This window comes from Anguilla rostrata, chromosome 8, assembly GCF_018555375.3.
Source record: "Anguilla rostrata isolate EN2019 chromosome 8, ASM1855537v3, whole genome shotgun sequence".
In the NCBI taxonomy this organism is placed as follows: domain Eukaryota; kingdom Metazoa; phylum Chordata; class Actinopteri; order Anguilliformes; family Anguillidae; genus Anguilla; species Anguilla rostrata.
Window position 1 is genome coordinate 20,629,725 of NC_057940.1, and position 17,600 is coordinate 20,647,324.

The 17,600-nt window shown below is 41.0% G+C and overlaps 1 protein-coding gene across 1 annotated transcript; it reads left to right on the forward strand.

Annotated features, from left to right (window-relative positions):
• The first annotated feature begins 2,942 nt into the window (after positions 1-2,942).
• On the forward strand, positions 2,943-13,009 carry arf1 (ADP-ribosylation factor 1). Its single transcript, XM_064346999.1, has 5 exons — positions 2,943-3,149; positions 5,955-6,127; positions 6,816-6,926; positions 9,075-9,199; positions 10,478-13,009. Exons 2-5 carry the CDS (start codon positions 5,980-5,982, stop codon positions 10,637-10,639), a joined length of 546 nt encoding a protein of 181 aa, XP_064203069.1. The 5' UTR covers positions 2,943-3,149; positions 5,955-5,979; the 3' UTR covers positions 10,640-13,009.
• The last annotated feature ends 4,591 nt before the right edge of the window (positions 13,010-17,600 follow it).

Here is a 17,600-nt window from a genome sequence, read left to right on the forward strand (position 1 = left end):
TTATTTGGTTTTTTATTTCTGATTCACCTGATTCTGAACCATATTACATTATTCAGAATTTGAGCATTTGCATTTGAGAAAGCTTCTTATAGCCTCAAATGTGGCCTCTCAGCTTATGCTGTGGTCCATTCCAATGTTTCAAGACCTTTCATACAATCTGTTAGGCATCTTCTAATGGCTTATGTGCTGTGCATTCTCAGATTTCTCCAGGAGAAGACAGCATATAGCTTGTGGTAGCAAGGCTCTGTACAAATATGTCCAATCCAGGGTTGGTGGAAAAGAGAGGTGATCAATCGGATTTAAGGATTTTGTGGGAACTGTCTGATGTGGCAACTTGGGCATGCAGTGATCCGTTCGAGCTGTCACGCTGGGCTTGTGCCGCAGTGGGTGGGGTTCTACCCCATCCTAATGTCACCCAGTTAAGCAGTGGGATCGCGTGTTAAATGTTAAACGACTTGCTGGGTGAGATGTTCAAGGCATTGTCCTGAGGGAGCGACCACTCTTGAAAGGGGAGATTTAGGTATTCCTGTTTGATGTGAACTTGGATTCTTTGTTGAAAAATGGTGGACAGACAGTTTTTTTAATGGGTGCAAGAATAAAGGGGTGCTCTGATTAGGCTCTGATATCCTGAGAGTGTAAGGCTTTGCTTGTGAGCTACGAACAGAAAGTGTGTTTCCCCTTCATTATGCAGTTTTCATTGTTATGAGTGGGTATACGCTATGATGTACTGTAAGAAAGAAAGTGAAAAACTACATCTATACCAGCATGAATAGAGTGACATGGCAACAAGACCACCCAAAGTTAAAATGTTTTTTGTGCTGTAAATTCATTCAGACTCAAATCTGCTCAATACTAGACTTGTTTTTGTTGCAACTTTGAGAAGTAAGCTGACATGTCTTCAAATATATTCAATACAGGATCTCTTAGATGACTCAGTCACTGATGGTACCCTCCAATGATGATGATTTTCAATTGTTGAAAAATATTAAGCATGAAATGTATGCATTATGTGTTTATGTGTAATATGTTTTTAGACATACAGCAAAAAAACAAAAACAAACAGTGAACTTGCACTGAAATACGTATTTTAATCAGTGCTAATCAGTGGTTTCACTGAACTAAGGCACAAAATTTTACAAGACAAAAAGTAGCACTGTGGCCTCACAGCATTGAAGGTCCTGGGTTCGAATCCCGGCCCAAGACTTTCTGTGTGGAGTTTGCATGTTCTCCATGTCCAGGCAAGCTTCTGCCAGGTACTCTAAATGACCATAGTTCAATGACATGCAGTAGGTGTAAACGCTGTGTGGGCCCTGTGATGGATTGGCCTGTCCAGGGTGTATTCATGCCTCTCTCCCACTGCTGGGATAGGCTCTGACCAGGAATAAGCAGCTTAGAAAATGGATGGATGGATTGACAAATGGTCATTAGTTTTACAATTCAGAATGGTCCGTATTTTATTCCAGTTTCTATTGGAATTTAAATACAATCAATCAACATTTTTGAGAATTTGCTTCACATCCTGATATCCTTCATAACCAATTATTGCTCAGTGGCAAAGAAATAAGCTGAAGTATCTCTGCTTTCTGCTTTGATTTACTGTTCTTTGCTTTCATTTTCTGTCAAGAATGCTCTCCCCAACACCTTAAAGGTGACTACTTAGCCTCAGTTATCAGACTACTTTCTTTACATACTTTCTAAAGCTTTATAAAATATTAGAAAAGTAAGTTGCTCTTGTGGGTATGTTAAAAACATGAGCCCAAATCTGTCCTCAAAAACATTTTGTGAATGATCAAGATGGCAGTAGGCTACCTTTACAGTGATCATAATGTGCACATTTGGCATGGTGCATACCAAAAATAAAACAATTTTAAGGTTGGAAAAGCAACAATCCCAGCTCATCACACAAAAAATATGCATGTTAGTTTTTCATTTATCCATATTAAAGTAAACCTAAATCAGAGACATTATCAAAAGTTGCTGAATTAACAGAAGCTTGTGTTGTTTTAAAAATGGGCATTTATTCCACTCTCCAGTGTGAGGAAATTTGAATTCCTTTTTGTTTTTGGTTTCTTTCATTTTTTAAATGAATGTTATCCATTATTAGTTAAAAGTGCTGCATTTTCTTTGAACACAAGGTTAAACTGCCCACCACTCTTGTGTGTAGGAGGACAAGAGTTTAGGAGTGGGGGGGGGGGGGGGGGGGAGGTGATAAGATCTGTGGACTGCTGTCAAAGTGAATATTAAAGCCAACAAACATAATTAACACCTACCAAGTTGCCAAGTGGTAAGATATAACAGAAATGGAAACTACATGGAAATTAGAAGAATTTAGGAATTAGCAAGCCACAGAATATCTGTGTGGGAAAGCGGTTGTGGTATTGTATGGTTTGGAAATGTGGGAGTTTGATAATATGGCCTGATAGGTCGTTTTTATATGGGTCACTAGCACCACTGTACCAGGGGTAGGTCTGCTGAGGGTTCTGAAGCACACGAGACTTTCTGTAGCATAACTGATATCCCTGAACTCTGGTACACACCCACACACAAATGTATTCATGTGCGCCAAAAGATTATTATTATTATCATTACTATTAATAATAATAAAAGATTATTTGGTATTTGATCTACAAGATACTACTTTTCTCACCATGTGGTGTTATAATTCTGGCAGACAGAAACACAAATTAATTTGACTGGTAAAATTCAATTGTCAGAGCCAATAAAGAGTAAAGCATCTGGTGGAAAGTTCATAATGTGTCAAGGAATACAATGTTTCCTATTGTTATAGTCATGATGTGTCTATGTGTGTGCTTTGCCCTGAAATGTAAGTTCCGCAATTGTAGCAAAGTACAGAATAATCGGTCACACACTCTTCACTTCACCAATATTTGTTTGAAGATCCCTCCCACCAAAGTAACGTTAGCTCCTTTGAGATTAGTGGACGTGGCCTGTTAACGGCCATCTTGTGGATACGCCTAAAGGAGGAAGTCAGAGGAACTGAATCCCGTAGTGAGGAAGAAGCCGACATTTTCAAGTCGTTTTTAAGAGGAGGGGACATATCGAACAAAAACTCAGTCGTAGCACATATCATATTACCCTCAAGTGTGAAGTAACAAGCCTGGTTGATTGTGGGGCTCCATTCTCTCAAGGTAACTATCAAGTTGAGTATATGGTCGCTATGCTAACATTAGCAGATAGGAATGGAAAGATCGAGGTGAAAAGAGCGGCCGACACTAGGCGTTTTCAGCTCATTGCTTTCAACATCCCTGCGACTAAGTGTCAACGAAGAATGATTACATAGGAGTATTGCAATTTTATGAGTGTGTTACTAAGCTAAAGTTAGACAGTTGGTAGTAGAATCGTACCGACAGAGTTGTCCTAGTAGAGATTTAACTTAGCTAACGTTTTAAGGGCTAGCTAGCAAACATTAGCTGTTTAGCTAAGTGCTAGCCGGCCAAGATCATCCCTTTGTTAGATAGCTATTTTGTAGCGCAATGTCACGATCTACAGTGTGCAGACTCAATAGTACGATGGCTATAAACTGCTAGAAAATCTCTAGGCTAGCTATTTTATTTTAATTTTTTTTTTACATTTTATCAGTTAAGAAACGAACTCCACTAACGTTACTTGGCTGTCTTACAGCAGCTAAATGATATAGCCAGCCACAGGAACCAGCGCAATGTCCCTAGCTTTCAAGGCCCCAATCGCCTATGCAGCAAGCTTCAGTAACTTGCGTTTTATATGTAACGCTAATTAATGGTTAATTAGCCAGACTAAATTTGTGGTCATAGCTGAGAGGTTATGAGATAAACCGTATCAGGACCTAATATTCAGAGGAGTGGCTATGCATGGTAGCTAGCAATGCTAATGCCAGTGCCATGCATTCGGTAGCTAGACTTGCTAAGGATATAGAGCTAACGCGGTAGCCATCTAGCACGAGTACATTATGTAGGAAACGGTTTTCTTTGGCTTGCTGTCTCAGTACTAACTGTGTTATAGTGAAATAATAAGATTGATAAATTGTATCGATGACGCTAGCTCTAGTCTATATCACCGGTTAAAGTTAACACATTAGGCATTACAATGGTTGATTAGTGTTAAAGTATAACGTAAAGTTAAAATGTTTACGTTATCTGGTAGACTACCTTACGTAGCTATTCTACGTAGTCTGACGTTAATGTTGCGGATAACGCTCGTTAGCTAGCCTAGCTAAAATATATGGCGGTGTCAAAGCTAGTCTAACTAGGTAGACAGGCTAGCTACGTTAAACCAACTAACGATGAGCTGATGGTTATGACCTCTCTGTAAGTTAGATGGCTAGCTAACATTAGATCGGTTTACCTTTTATTAACCCGGCAAATAATTTTCATCGTTAGGCTAGCCAATTTAGTGTTTTGTTGAAACGTTATGACGTTGGAACTAGCTGGTTTGAGTTTGAATGAAACATGTAGCATAGTTCATTAAATCGTGGCTAGCTCCCCAATGTGGTATTATTATATTGTGCACTTCGGTTGTCGACACCAAACACGAGTTTTGGCACTAGAATTAATATGGGATATTATTAATCGGTGAAAAGGAGCAAATCAGTAGAAAGTCGTGCGGTTGAACTGGGACGATACATATTTGTAACCAGCATCTGGCTGGCTGTCATGTTGATGGAGGGAAAAAAAACTTTACTCCAGCCAGAAGTGATAAAGGACGTGGGCATTAGCACGTCACTCTTTCATTGACATGTCTGTTCATTATTCACTGTTTGACGATTATAGTGAACGGGACAGAACAGTCCGTATTACACTTACAGTTCTAGAAAAATCAAGTGGATACGTCTCGGAAACTAGCCTATACACACTATGTATAGTTCTCTTGAAACTAGTGTGTCGCAGGCTAGTCGCATTCCACGATTTGTTATTCTACTGGTATGTTAACAATTTGCTGTGATTTCAGAATTTGTATAGTTGTGTAAATTACTGGAGTTGCACATTTGATGAGCAAGCACCTAACCTGGTATCTGAGTGTGGGCATAGCAGCACCAAGATAATAGTCCCTCTTGTTCACAACTGAGTTGCAGAAGGAAGCCAATTGGTTTGATTCTCTGTTGAATGGTTCTTTCATTCTGGCTGTTGAGGCACTCAGAAATTTCCTCCTCCTCTATATCACTGAAATGAGCATCACGTGTAAATGTTCTTTTAAAAAAAAAATTTTTTAACCATTCTAGAAAGGCTAAATTTGTCTTGTCACTACGGTTGCGTAGTATAGAAAAAAAAAAACAGGTTCCTTTTCCGAGTGTAGGGCTTTTTTGAGATTCAGACACTCCTGCATTCTAAGAAGGAAACCTTTCTGGTTTGTCCTGAATGACTACATTATTCTTAGAATTTTATCTTCACTTTTTCAAGCATGCTAATTGTTCCAAAAGACATTCCCTCTATCCTCTGGTAAGGTAAGTGTAGGAATTGAAATTTTAGTTCATTTTCTGTCAGATTAACTCACCAAGTTGCCCTGTTGAGCTTTATGTCGATTAAAGGCAGGTCTTTGTTAATTTGCAAATTTTTTGAGTAGTTTTTAAATTAAACTTTTTTTTATTACAGACTGAAGAAGCTCAGTTGTTAGGGCAAGGCCTGTGACTCTTTGGTTTGTAAATTAGTGTGCCCAAGCTTTTTGAAAATATTTTATGTAGGGCTGTTTAATGTGTGACAACTACATTAGCGTTTGACTTTTGCCAGATGATGAGAACTTGATATTGTGAAATTTGGATACAATACATTTGTTTCTTGATGTGCCATTTTGTTTACAATGGTGGTAGTTTTTGGATGTATTGAGTATGCCACATCAGCCAGTTAAAAGGGGACTGAGGCATTCAACACAAAAGTCGAGTGTAGTAGATTGTAGTTTGTGCTGTGAAAATTAATCGAATATTATTTTAATGACCATTTTCTATAATGTTTTTTATTTTCCAGATTTGTCCTTTGCCACATTTCAGCCATGGGGAATATGTTTGCAAATCTCTTTAAAGGCCTTTTTGGCAAAAAAGAAATGAGAATTCTCATGGTGGGTCTTGATGCTGCTGGAAAAACAACCATCCTATACAAACTGAAGCTTGGAGAAATCGTTACCACCATTCCAACTATAGGTAAGCAACAGTCACAGAGTGGCTTGCATTTGTTACTGAAACAAAATGGCCAACAAATGTCATATTTCTGTTTCTTTTTGCTAAAATGTTCTCAAAGTTTGCTTTATACTTGTCTACAAGGCCTGAATGAATTGAATCCATAGTATGAAATGTTTGAGTCAGTGGTTATACTGATTTAATTTGTTAAAGAGGGCCATTGTACCCTTACTGAAATGGAACATGCTAAAAATGTATTTACATGACATACATTAATAATATATTGTTTCACTGCTGTGAATTATATGTTGTACATTTTTTTAAAAGGTCTATGCATTTACAATGTGTTCCTGTATGTTCCATTTCTGTTTTATCATTTTGAATGGGTAGTTAGTTCAGCAAACTCTTTACTTCTGCTTTTAAAAATTTGGTACTTCCTTTAACCACCCAATATATTTTGCCAGAATACCTGAGATTTTCTTTTTTTTGAAAGATGGCCCAGGAACTTTGACCTAATTTACTCTGGTTACATTATACCACCTACTCATCAGTGAAATATTATCTCTTCAAAGTATATAAAGAAATAAATTATATAAAAATGACAGAATTGGGATTTTTATAATTAAGTGTTAATGTGTGTGATTGGTCCTTGGGTGTTAAGATTTGCTAGAACCCAGGTACTTGTTTGAAATGGTTTCTTTTCCTCCTCCAGGTTTTAATGTTGAAACAGTGGAGTACAAGAACATCAGTTTTACAGTGTGGGACGTCGGCGGTCAGGATAAAATCCGTCCTCTATGGCGCCATTATTTCCAGAACACACAGGGTAAGTTATCAAGGGTAAACGATTAAGGCCAACTTTCAAGGCCCTAGTCCCCATTTTTAGAATGATAGCATGAGCTCACCAAGGCAAGAACAATATTTTGAGCAAGCTGAGATTTTAATAATGAAAATCTGCCTGTATTCAAAAAGTACTTTTTATGTTGCAACGTTTCTGTGCATCGATTAAATGGCTCACCACAATGAAGTGTTGGACATTGACCCGATGCACAAATCAAATAGATATAGGTAAACATCTTATTTTCAAGCTGGTGTTTTGAAATCATAGGACCCGGTTTCACAGTTTGCCAAGTGCAAGATTGACAAGAGCACATGCTCTTAGGTAACGATCCCTCAAGGCTGTGAATGTTTACAGCTTCAACGGGTAGGAAAAGTGTAATTAATAATACCCCCCACATCACCGCTATTCATATCTGCTAATTGCGCAAGTGAATCTGACCTGAATTGGATTGTATGTGGCTTGGATTTTAGCATGCTTCTAAATTACTCATGTGATGCACTCTCACTATACCATTAGATCCTGACCAGTGTCACATGTAAATCCCCACAGCATGCAGAATTTTATTCTCCATCTTATTTTTGTCAATTGATATATGACCTCTGTTAAGGTTAAGTATGTATATATTTTTAACAAAGCTGGGTACATGTTTTCAGTATTATGGACTTACACTGGACTATGGCCCGGTTTCACAGATACAGATTAAGCGTAGTCCTGGACTAAAGTGGGTTTTGTGTGGAGAATCTCTAAGACTAGACTTAATCTGTGGCTGCGAAACCAGCCTATATGACGGAATTAAACTTACATATGGGGTGGATGTGCGTATTTTCAGGGCATTTTTAATTGTTCAGCAGTTTTGGATAAAGTTAAAGGTAAGCTAAGCAAAATGGTGCTGGCCGTTGTGTTTTCAAAACAAGCCAGCTCCCCCCCTCCCCCTCTGTGCCAAAATCTGTTGCTTGTTCAAATCTGCCAATAACGCAAGCTGCGAGAAGTGTGTTGCACAAAATTCCCACCCTTGCCACAATGCTAACGACTGTAACCATGATAGCTGGGGCTGTCGTATGAAAATAAACAATGACTGGTGGAGTTTGACGCTGCCATAGGCATAGCCAAGGGCAGATAACCATCCCAATAAGGTGTATTTTCATACGGGTTGGAGTAGTTATCCTATTTACGCCATGGCTGCTTTCCATTGGAACATGTATACACATGCTTGCGCACACACAAACACTTTCTAAAGCAAGCTGTAATTGGGAGGGAATCCTGCCCACTGATTTTGTCTAAATTTCAACAGGGGAAAATGAACATCGACCGTTCTCTGTTGCAAGTAGCTGAAATCAGACATTTCGATCCATGGCTTTATGAAAAGACACATTGACATACTTTGAGCTTTTTAAACTACCAAGCAAATTAGCCCGTAAACTACTTTAGGTGAATCAATACCCACCTTGCAGCCAGTAGTAAGGACAGACCAGCCGAGCAACCTTGCTACATGTTCTCAGATTGAATCTGTTCAGTCCCTTCAGTTGTGAAACCTGGGAGTGACAAGTGCAGAGTGCAGGTGTCTGAACGTAGGTGGTGTGCACCAGTCCATTTTTTAGTTACTGCCATGACACAGCTTGTGAATCTCTTGATTCCCTGCGGCTACCGCTGCATTTGTTTGCATGTTGATTTTTAATTATCACCTGGTTATTCCTGTTGGAACTATCTTAAACCTTGCATGCATGCATTTTGCTCTCATTGTTGAATGCGAGCCCTCTCCAGTCCATTACTTATCGCAGCTGAGGCACAGCAGGCAATTGAGGTTGTCCAATGGGCTACGCAGTGCAAGCTACACTTGCCAGTTTGATGCCATTAATGTGGCTCTGGAGAAGAAAATTGATACCATTGTGCTCAACCGCATAGTAAGAGTTAGAATGGTGCATTCAACCAATTAATTGTATAGTACAAAAAGAATGGTTCATTCACAGTAAGGCTGCACAAAGTTGCTTATACAACTGTTTTATTAGCGTATAGCAGCTGGGCACCTGGACATAGACGTTTCGGCTAATGCCTCCAGTGTGAAGAATAGTCTAGTTGCAGCTGGCTATGAAAGTAACACGGGCTCTGTAAATATTTAGCATTTTTCTCTTTCAGGTCTTATCTTTGTCGTGGACAGCAATGACAGAGAGCGAGTGAACGAAGCCCGAGAAGAGCTGATGAGAATGCTGGCGGAAGACGAACTCCGAGACGCCGTTCTACTAGTCTTTGCAAACAAACAGGTGCGTTCTTGCTGCCGAGTGTCACTGTCCAAACATGGCCTCCCATAAAGTTTCTTTGCAGAGGAAACTAGTGCCAGTACATTGAGTCGCAGTCTTACAAACAATCATTAAAGGAAAATGTACTTTCTTTCATTAAATGCGTGGTAGTCCTATATAGTAAGAATAATTTGAGTTTTCAGAAGCTGTAAATTGAAAGTTTTTGCAGTCCTGTTGTGCTCATCAAAACTGGCTCAACTGGCCTGCTGATTTGGCATTGTAATGTTAAGGTGGCCTAGAACAAGTTCTCATGTCATTAACACAACAGTATAAACTGTTAAGTTCATCTGGGCATGTTTTACATTTTATATAAGCTTAAAGTCTTTGAAGATTATTTGTTGTAGTACCTTTTATTTGTAACTGTTTTAATGTAAACTGAAATTACATTAAAACTACGGTGTAAATCTATCACAATATATGGATGTGTTCAATTCTTAAATTTGTGCAACCTGCTTGAAAGAATAGCATGTATGTTCAGATGAATGGATTTGTTAAATGAAAATGCAGATTAGTTGTGTTTTGTTGATATGCTGGCAGCGAACACAGTGCTTGTTTTTAACTAACTTGAACTAGAGCAGTCGCAGAACTGTACAAGAAACCATATTAATTGCATCAGTTTTATTGGAATGAGAATTTTTGTGTTTTTTGAAACACAACCCTGTATTTAAATTAAAATTTGTCTTTAACTCTTACAATTCAATGTACTGGTTACTTTCCCTTCACAAACTGAGTTTGAGTTTGTTTTAATAATTGTGAAACTGTTTGTGAAGGAAAAAGAAATTCTTTATTGTGAAAGTTGAGGACACATGTTGATTGAATCCCAGCCACACTGCGATGATCACCTGATCTACTAAATGAATTGGCCACACGGTGGCTCAGTTCACTCAACTGAAACATTAAATTGGCTCATGTTATTAGACATTTTTAAAGTTATTACTTGAAATCTATGGTAAAAAAATGAATTTAATTGCAATTCTAAATGCAACTTGTTACAGTGCATTCAATATTTCATCATCCGAGTGACCCAAACTCATTCTTATGAGCAGAATGTGTATAGGAGAGTGTCAATTGTGGGCATTACTTCAAAGTGGATTGTGCTGTTATGGTATTAGCCGGCCATTGGTGAAGTGTATGAAAAGGACTGTTTTCAGACCTGACTGTGGTGAACTCCGGTGTAGTGTAAAGAGCTGAGCACTCAAAGCGCTGGTAGCTAGCACACTGACCATCTTTTCCGTGCCACAGGATCTTCCGAACGCGATGAACGCTGCCGAAATCACCGACAAGCTGGGACTGCACTCGCTCCGACAAAGACAGTGGTACATCCAGGCCACCTGTGCTACCAGCGGCGACGGTCTCTATGAAGGACTGGACTGGCTGTCCAATCAGCTTCGAAACCAGAAATAACTTCTCACCGCCCACAACCCCCCCTCCCCATTTCCCTCCACCTCTGCCTCCTATTTACTCCTGCTTTAATCCTCTGTTGCAAACTGTGCTACTTTGTGATAACTAGTGCTGGAAGCTGCCCTCATTTCATTCCTCATCACAATATATATATTATGATCCCCACTTTTTTTTCCTTTTTTTAATTTTATTTTTTTAAGTGGGGATAAAGCAAGCCTTGGAACGCTGACAGTTTTCTTATTTAATGTAAATAGTCTTGTTTTTTGGAATGAGGCAGCTTCTGGCACTCTTATGCAATATTTACTCTGCCTTTCTCCTGTTTTTATTTTTCTTTTGTACAAGTCGACAGACGTGCGTGTACAGTGAGCGCTACTGGAAAAGAGATGCACAAAGCTCTGCAGTTTTTTCTCTCCCTTAAAACAAAAAAAAAAAAACTCCCCAGCTGTCACATCGCACAGTTTCCACCCCTCACCTTGTGTCTGCAGGGAGAAGTTGGCTCATTTTCCTTGGGTGTAGGTTTTTAACTAGTACTGTACTAGGAAGTGCATTCTTTCAATTAATCAAACACTGTCAAAGAGATGGGCATCAGCACAGACCTCAGAAGCAGGACTTGCAACAATCGCAGTCACATGTAGTGTAACAGAATCTGGATTGTCGGTTACATTTCGCCATTTATTTTTTTTTGGTGTAAGGCCTTGCACTGCCTAGCATGCAGATGCTATAATGAAGTAGAGATGGCAGCTTTCCCCTGAAAGGCAGTTCGTCAGGTCACTCAAGAGTGTATGAAGTAACACAAGTTTCATCCCTTAGGTACCTAATTCAATCAGTCGTTTGCTGTGCCCAGAAAGCAGCTGGTGCAAACCCAGATTTTGTTGACTGTTGCCATTGGCCAAGCTTTCTGCTTCACTGGCTTGTCGACACTACTTGCTTCATTGGATTGCCTTGCTCTGCTTTTGGTGCGGTCAGAAACTTGAAAGGGGATGGCGAGGCTTCTACAAGCTTGCATTGGAATACTTTGGTTCGGTGCATCATTTTAGCCAATGTCTAAGAAGCAGTTATGAACACCTGACCAAGTGCAATGTGGCTAAACGTCCTTGACCTGTCTGAATCGTCATTAAGGGGCCAAGTTCTACAGTTTTTCCCCCTGCCACTTTGCACTTTGAATTATTTAAAACCTGCAGGCTGTATCAAAAACTAACCAAATACAGCATGCTTGTCGAGGATTATACTAAGTACAAGACATATTAATGTGTTGCCAATTTCTCGCATGGTTGTACTGTAACAAACAAATTAAATCAATTCACGACCCATTTGACAGTCAAAAAACTGGTACATCTGTGCCTGTTCATAAGTGAAAACAATTTCAACTCTATAAGTTAAGAAAGTTGAAAGATTTTTCTCCAGTCTTATTTTTACTATTTTTGTTTTATTTTTTGTAAAATGCTTAAATTACAAGAGCATTGCGTGGACTCGTTTGTTTGTTGGACTTCCTTCTAAACTTGGCGAAAGAAAGTTGCTTCAGTAAACCAGTCAACTTGCAGTATGTGCCCATAATATGTAAACAAAGTTAAAACCATTGGGAATATTGGTTCCAGAATGTTTCTGATAGGTCACCTGATGTGCTTTCAGTGTCCTTATTTTGCTTGGCCCCGTTTCAGCTGCATTGAATGACTTTTTGGGATAGATCTGCTGTGCGTGGTGCATCACAGCAAGCTCAACCCTCAACTAAAGTATCTGGTACAGGTACCACACGTGGAGTTGTAGCAGGCTTTGTCTTGAACTTTGACACAAAGTCCTGGAAGTCCTCATTGAAGCCCCTTAGTCTGTCGATAGGGGCACGTTTTTCCTTTTAATGCCTTTTCTAGTGATAATAAAAAAAACAGTAATGTCTGATTGGATTGTGGCATGGTGTTAGTATTTGAAATCTGTATGAGCTTCATGTTGTACACAGATCCAGCAATGCAATATTGCTTTAACCCACAGCAGCTCACCTCGATCTTGGCTGTGCTCTGCAGTAGATGCTAGTACTGTCCTCCAGACAGAGAAACATGCTGTCCAAAGCCTTTTGTTTTCTTGTCAGAAGGAATGTTCAACGCATGTTGGCGAGTCATTCCATGCTAGTATTACACCCACAGAAACCATGGCAAGCTCATGAATGCCGCTGTTGCAGATTTGCCATTTCTACGTCCACGGGAGTTAGACACGATTGCCTCTTCTCGACACTGATGATTGAGTCTGGGACAAATACGGTAGTTGAGTTTCTTGGTAGAGTTGGTCTCAAAGTCTGACTCTGATTGATTGTTTTATAATGTTATTTCTGTTAATTTCATTTCGACAGAAATTAAGCACTGTAATTAAAGCTATTAGAATAAAGGGGTTTTCCGTGTCATTTATTTAATTTCACATGCCATACCTGTCATGTTATGACCCGCCACTTCCAGTGTTCACTTGCTTTTAGGTCAGACACCAGCTTGGCATAAAGCTGGAGACTGCATGCCACCTGCAGTAGTTTCACATATGTAGTTGTCCTGTAGTACAGTCGCTACCCTGCTTATCTGTTGAACTGCAGTGTTAAATGTCATACACTTGGATGCTGAAGATGTATACTTGCACTTACAAATATGAGTGTCTTCAATTCAGAGAAAAAGGAAAAATGGGGGTTAAAAATCTTTTGTGAATTCTGGCGGTATGACAAACCAAGATGCATGATGGCTCTTGCTTTAGGGAAGTGATGTGCACTGGTAAGCTTTACAGGCATGCACGTGAATTCTGTGCATTCTGTTCTGACGATTTTTAGAACTTTCCGTTTTACCATTGTAGTTGGTCCTGACGTGGGTGCAGAATGGGACCAGGAATGTCTTCACAAACCAGAAGCTCAGCTTCTGCATTCAACCCGTCGTCTGTCCTTGTTCTTGAAGCTCTTGCTTGGCAGCAGGAAATTCAGGTGTATCACTAGGCTAGCTGTAGGCTTTTAAGCACTTGGCACATGGTGAATATTCACATCATGAATATGGCACGTCATGAATATTCACAATGAACCAACAAACCAGGACTATTATGAGATTCAGTACTGCAGACAGTACACTCAATGTTAAGAATGTGGAACTGGCTGGGTAAGTAATATAGAAAACCTTTAATAGAACTATACCTGCATTGTATGATGAAATGTGTGGCACAGAGCCACGTTGGCTTTTAAAGTTAGCTGGGGCAATAGGGACTGGATGCTCCCTGACTTAAGGCTGTGTCGGGGAAAACGAGAAGCAGAAGACCAGGGATTTGGCTCCACTGTGCAAACAGACATGCCTTGATGTCAGTGCCAGAAGGAATCCCCCCTCTAAGCCCCGCCCCAAACCAGGCAAGCTCAGGCTGCAGGCTCTGCCCTCTTTGTGAATCAAGTCAGACAGGGGATTTCCACCATACCCTGCCTAACATCCCCTGATTTAGCCAGTGTATAACTGTCCATGCCAATGGAGAAAAGGGAGCCATGACCCTGTTGTACTTTGAGCTCCACAAAAATACCATCCATATTTGTACATTAATATGCAAGTGAATGTAGGAAATACCATCAAGGACAGGGGTGGGCAATTCGGTCCAGGTCAGGGTGTATGCAGGTTTTTGTTTCCATCGATTACCATGGCGAAATTAGTTGATTGGCTGTACACACCAACACTTAACTGATTCAATCATAGATTAGATTGACACATACATTTCTGTCGGCGTAAAACCCGTGTCACTGGTAATCTAGTCCACTTCTGGCCACAAGAGGGAGATATTTTTTGGAGAGGAATATAAAGCTTCACAAAGTGTTTGTGTGGATGAAAGCAATTACTGCATTCCAGACAACTGTGATTTGTTCAGGTGATTGATTTCATCTGTGCAGCCAAGATACCAAATCTCTCTCAGATAATCCAGTCAGAATAAACAGAGAATAGCATTTCACTTAAATACATTCCTTCCAATCCCTCAGCTCTCAAGATTAAACCCACATATTTAACATATAAGATAGCCATGGATCGCAAACTGAAGTCCTGGTTTTTGGTGTGTTTCAATAATGAAGTACTTCATTTAAGATTTTTTTGTCTAAAGATTCTACAAATGTAATTCACAAGGCCCAAATTGGCTGATGATAGAAGGAAACCTGCAGACACAGCAGCGCTCCAGAACTGGAGCTTATGATTCTTGTATCAAGGATTAATAGAGTCAGATAATATCTGAATCATTGTATCCATTTTTAATAAATTACGTTTTTTATTTGAATCTGTTCTGAACTGCTAAATATTTGTTTACTTATTTAAAATTGAAGAACTACAGAGAAACAACAACTTCATATTGGCATGTATGCAATGAGGACAATTTTGGACACTGATAAAGCAAAATAAATTTACCTCAAATGATTTCATGTTGTAAAGGTTGTACAGATTTGATTTCAATTAGGATCTGAGTTAATGACATGTGATGATAAGGTCATTTAAGGGTTTGACAGTTGCAGTAATGATCGTGTCACTTTACGCTTTTATGCACCATGACATTGTAGGTAGCTCCCTCAGTCTGTCTATAGTCTTTGTGGCCTTGTGGTGTGGTCTTCAAAGTCTCTATCATGGGGTCAAGCAATAATAGTCCCAACAGCCCTGTCAAAGGCAAGGAGCCAGTGTGTCTCCTCTCTGGCTTTCGCCACACAAACTGAACACCACGCCATCCATCAAATGCACAACACGCCTTTGAATGGGGAGCTATCACAACGGGGCAGTCTGTTGGAATGGGCCACAGCTCCCGGTGTAGTCTGGGAAATAGTCGGTGAACCTCACAGAGCTGATGTTTATCCTGTAGATGCGTGTACAACGTGTCCGATCTCCAAATCAGCTGAGGTTTTAAGTTAGCAGCCAGTTGATTATATTGACCACAATCCCTCAGGAGTTTGATTACAAGTTCACCATTTGGTGAAGTCTGAGTTTAACTGAAGCAAATCTAAAGTATGCATGGGCTCACAAACTTTTCACCTCTTTCTTTGTACCTTCTTTTCCCCAAGGTAACACTATTCTGAAGGACTGTTTTCATGTTGTATACTGTTGAACACAATTTTGGCAAAGTGCTTGAATTTTAAGCAATGGCATTATTTTGATGGAAGCACAATTTTCTAATTATCTGCCCTCCAAAATACATGTTAAGGTGTGTGTCTCCCTCTTATTCATATGAACTGATTGCACCCACTATAAACTCTTATGTTCCCGGGCCCTTTCTCACTGTGACGAATCCAATCACACCTACATGCCATGGGGAAGGGATTGGCTCTCACCCTGCACAATCCACAAGTTGGGAACTTAACAAGGCAGTATATCTTAGACCATGAGAGGAGCATACTTTTCAAATAACCAAAATTTGCTGTAAGTTTATGACGTTAGATTTTTTGCTTAGATTTTTTGTGTGCCATCGAGTGTTAAGGATCACCTTTTTAGATAAAGGATGCAAATATCTTAAATGGCTTCTTTCGATCATTTCACAGGATAATCCTCGGCAAAACATTCACATTTAAGACATTTCATGGTCATTGGTTGATTTTATTCTTTTTTTTAATCCAAATTTTATCCCCGCGCCTATACTTCTCCTTTCAGAGCTGATATTGATGAGTAGACTTTAACGTTGGATTCCCTGATGGCAGTAGTGATAGGAGACACAGGGGTCTTCCACTGAACAGGGGTCTGCAGTCCGTCTGTGTGACGTCCTGCAATTACTGCATCCCAGCCCGCACGCCTCCAGGAGACTGCACACCTCTGCCTAACGTTCTACCAATGACAGCCTTATTACAAAGGAGCGCGAGGGGATAGGACTCCGCCCACTGCTGCTGCTTTTAGACCTGAGCTTTGAGGTGGGGGCTCATAACTCACAGTAATGCAAACTGGGGGGGAGGGGGGGGTCTCAATGCTTACGGAAGCATTTCCCTTCTTTTCCCAGTCAGCTGCTCCTACCTGTAAGTCCCCTGAAACAGGCACTCAAATACTAAATTAACTATTAAATCCCTGAGTGAATAACCATTTATCATGTAAACATTTGTTTAATTCTTAGCCCATTCTTGGTTTGTGTGCATGTGCTCGGCTGATCTGCAAAAATAGCAAACTGACTCATGCTTCTTTCCCATGAACCTATGCTCCAACCTGACTCTTCATCCACAGGTCCTAGGCCTGTGTTCTGGTGGCCTCCCCCCCAAATGCCCCACCCACATACAGACACTCTCACCCCTGCCCTGCTTAGCAACTGCGGCGGCGGCGGCATCCGGCCCCATGGTGACGACGGTGGGGGGGTCGGGGGGAGGGGCGTAGCCGGAGGCAAAAGCGCCCTCCTGAGTGGCTCTGTAATAAGTGACAAATGGAAATTGCTGGGTCTGTGCGGTCAGTAGGGGTCGTACGGGCACGGAGGGGCGGGGGGGACCGAGCCGTGCGGGACGCTGTTCTTTCAGGTTGACCGAGCCGCTAGGGGTGACGTGGCCGTGCCGATAAGACGCAGGCTGAGCGGGTGGAGGGGGGGTCTGGGCCCTCTTTTCGGGGAGGTTTTGTTTGCTCCATTTCCACTCGCCCCCCCTCCCCCCTGCTGGTCCGACAGCTCGGTTTGTGTGTGGCGGCGATGGTGGCGGGCCTCTGCCGCTGGGCGACACAAAGGACCGGTGTGGTTTTCTGCACTCTCCTTTGTGGACGTCCTGCTCTTTTACCGCGCCCCCCCCAGGTGCCGGCCAATAGAACGCCCCCTTTCAGCCCCCGCTCTATGCAAACGCAAACACTGCGCTCTATTATGGCCGCTGGAGTGCATTCCAATGGGATCTCGCCGGCCGGGGAGCTGAACCCGGGCCGGGGGGAGACAAAGCAGCGCTCATTGATTGAGGAAATAAAGACGGGGGGGAGAGTGGGGGGGTGCACCGAGATGATTAGCTCTTCAACTGACACAGCGAGAGGGAGGGCCAGAACGTGCTGTCAAC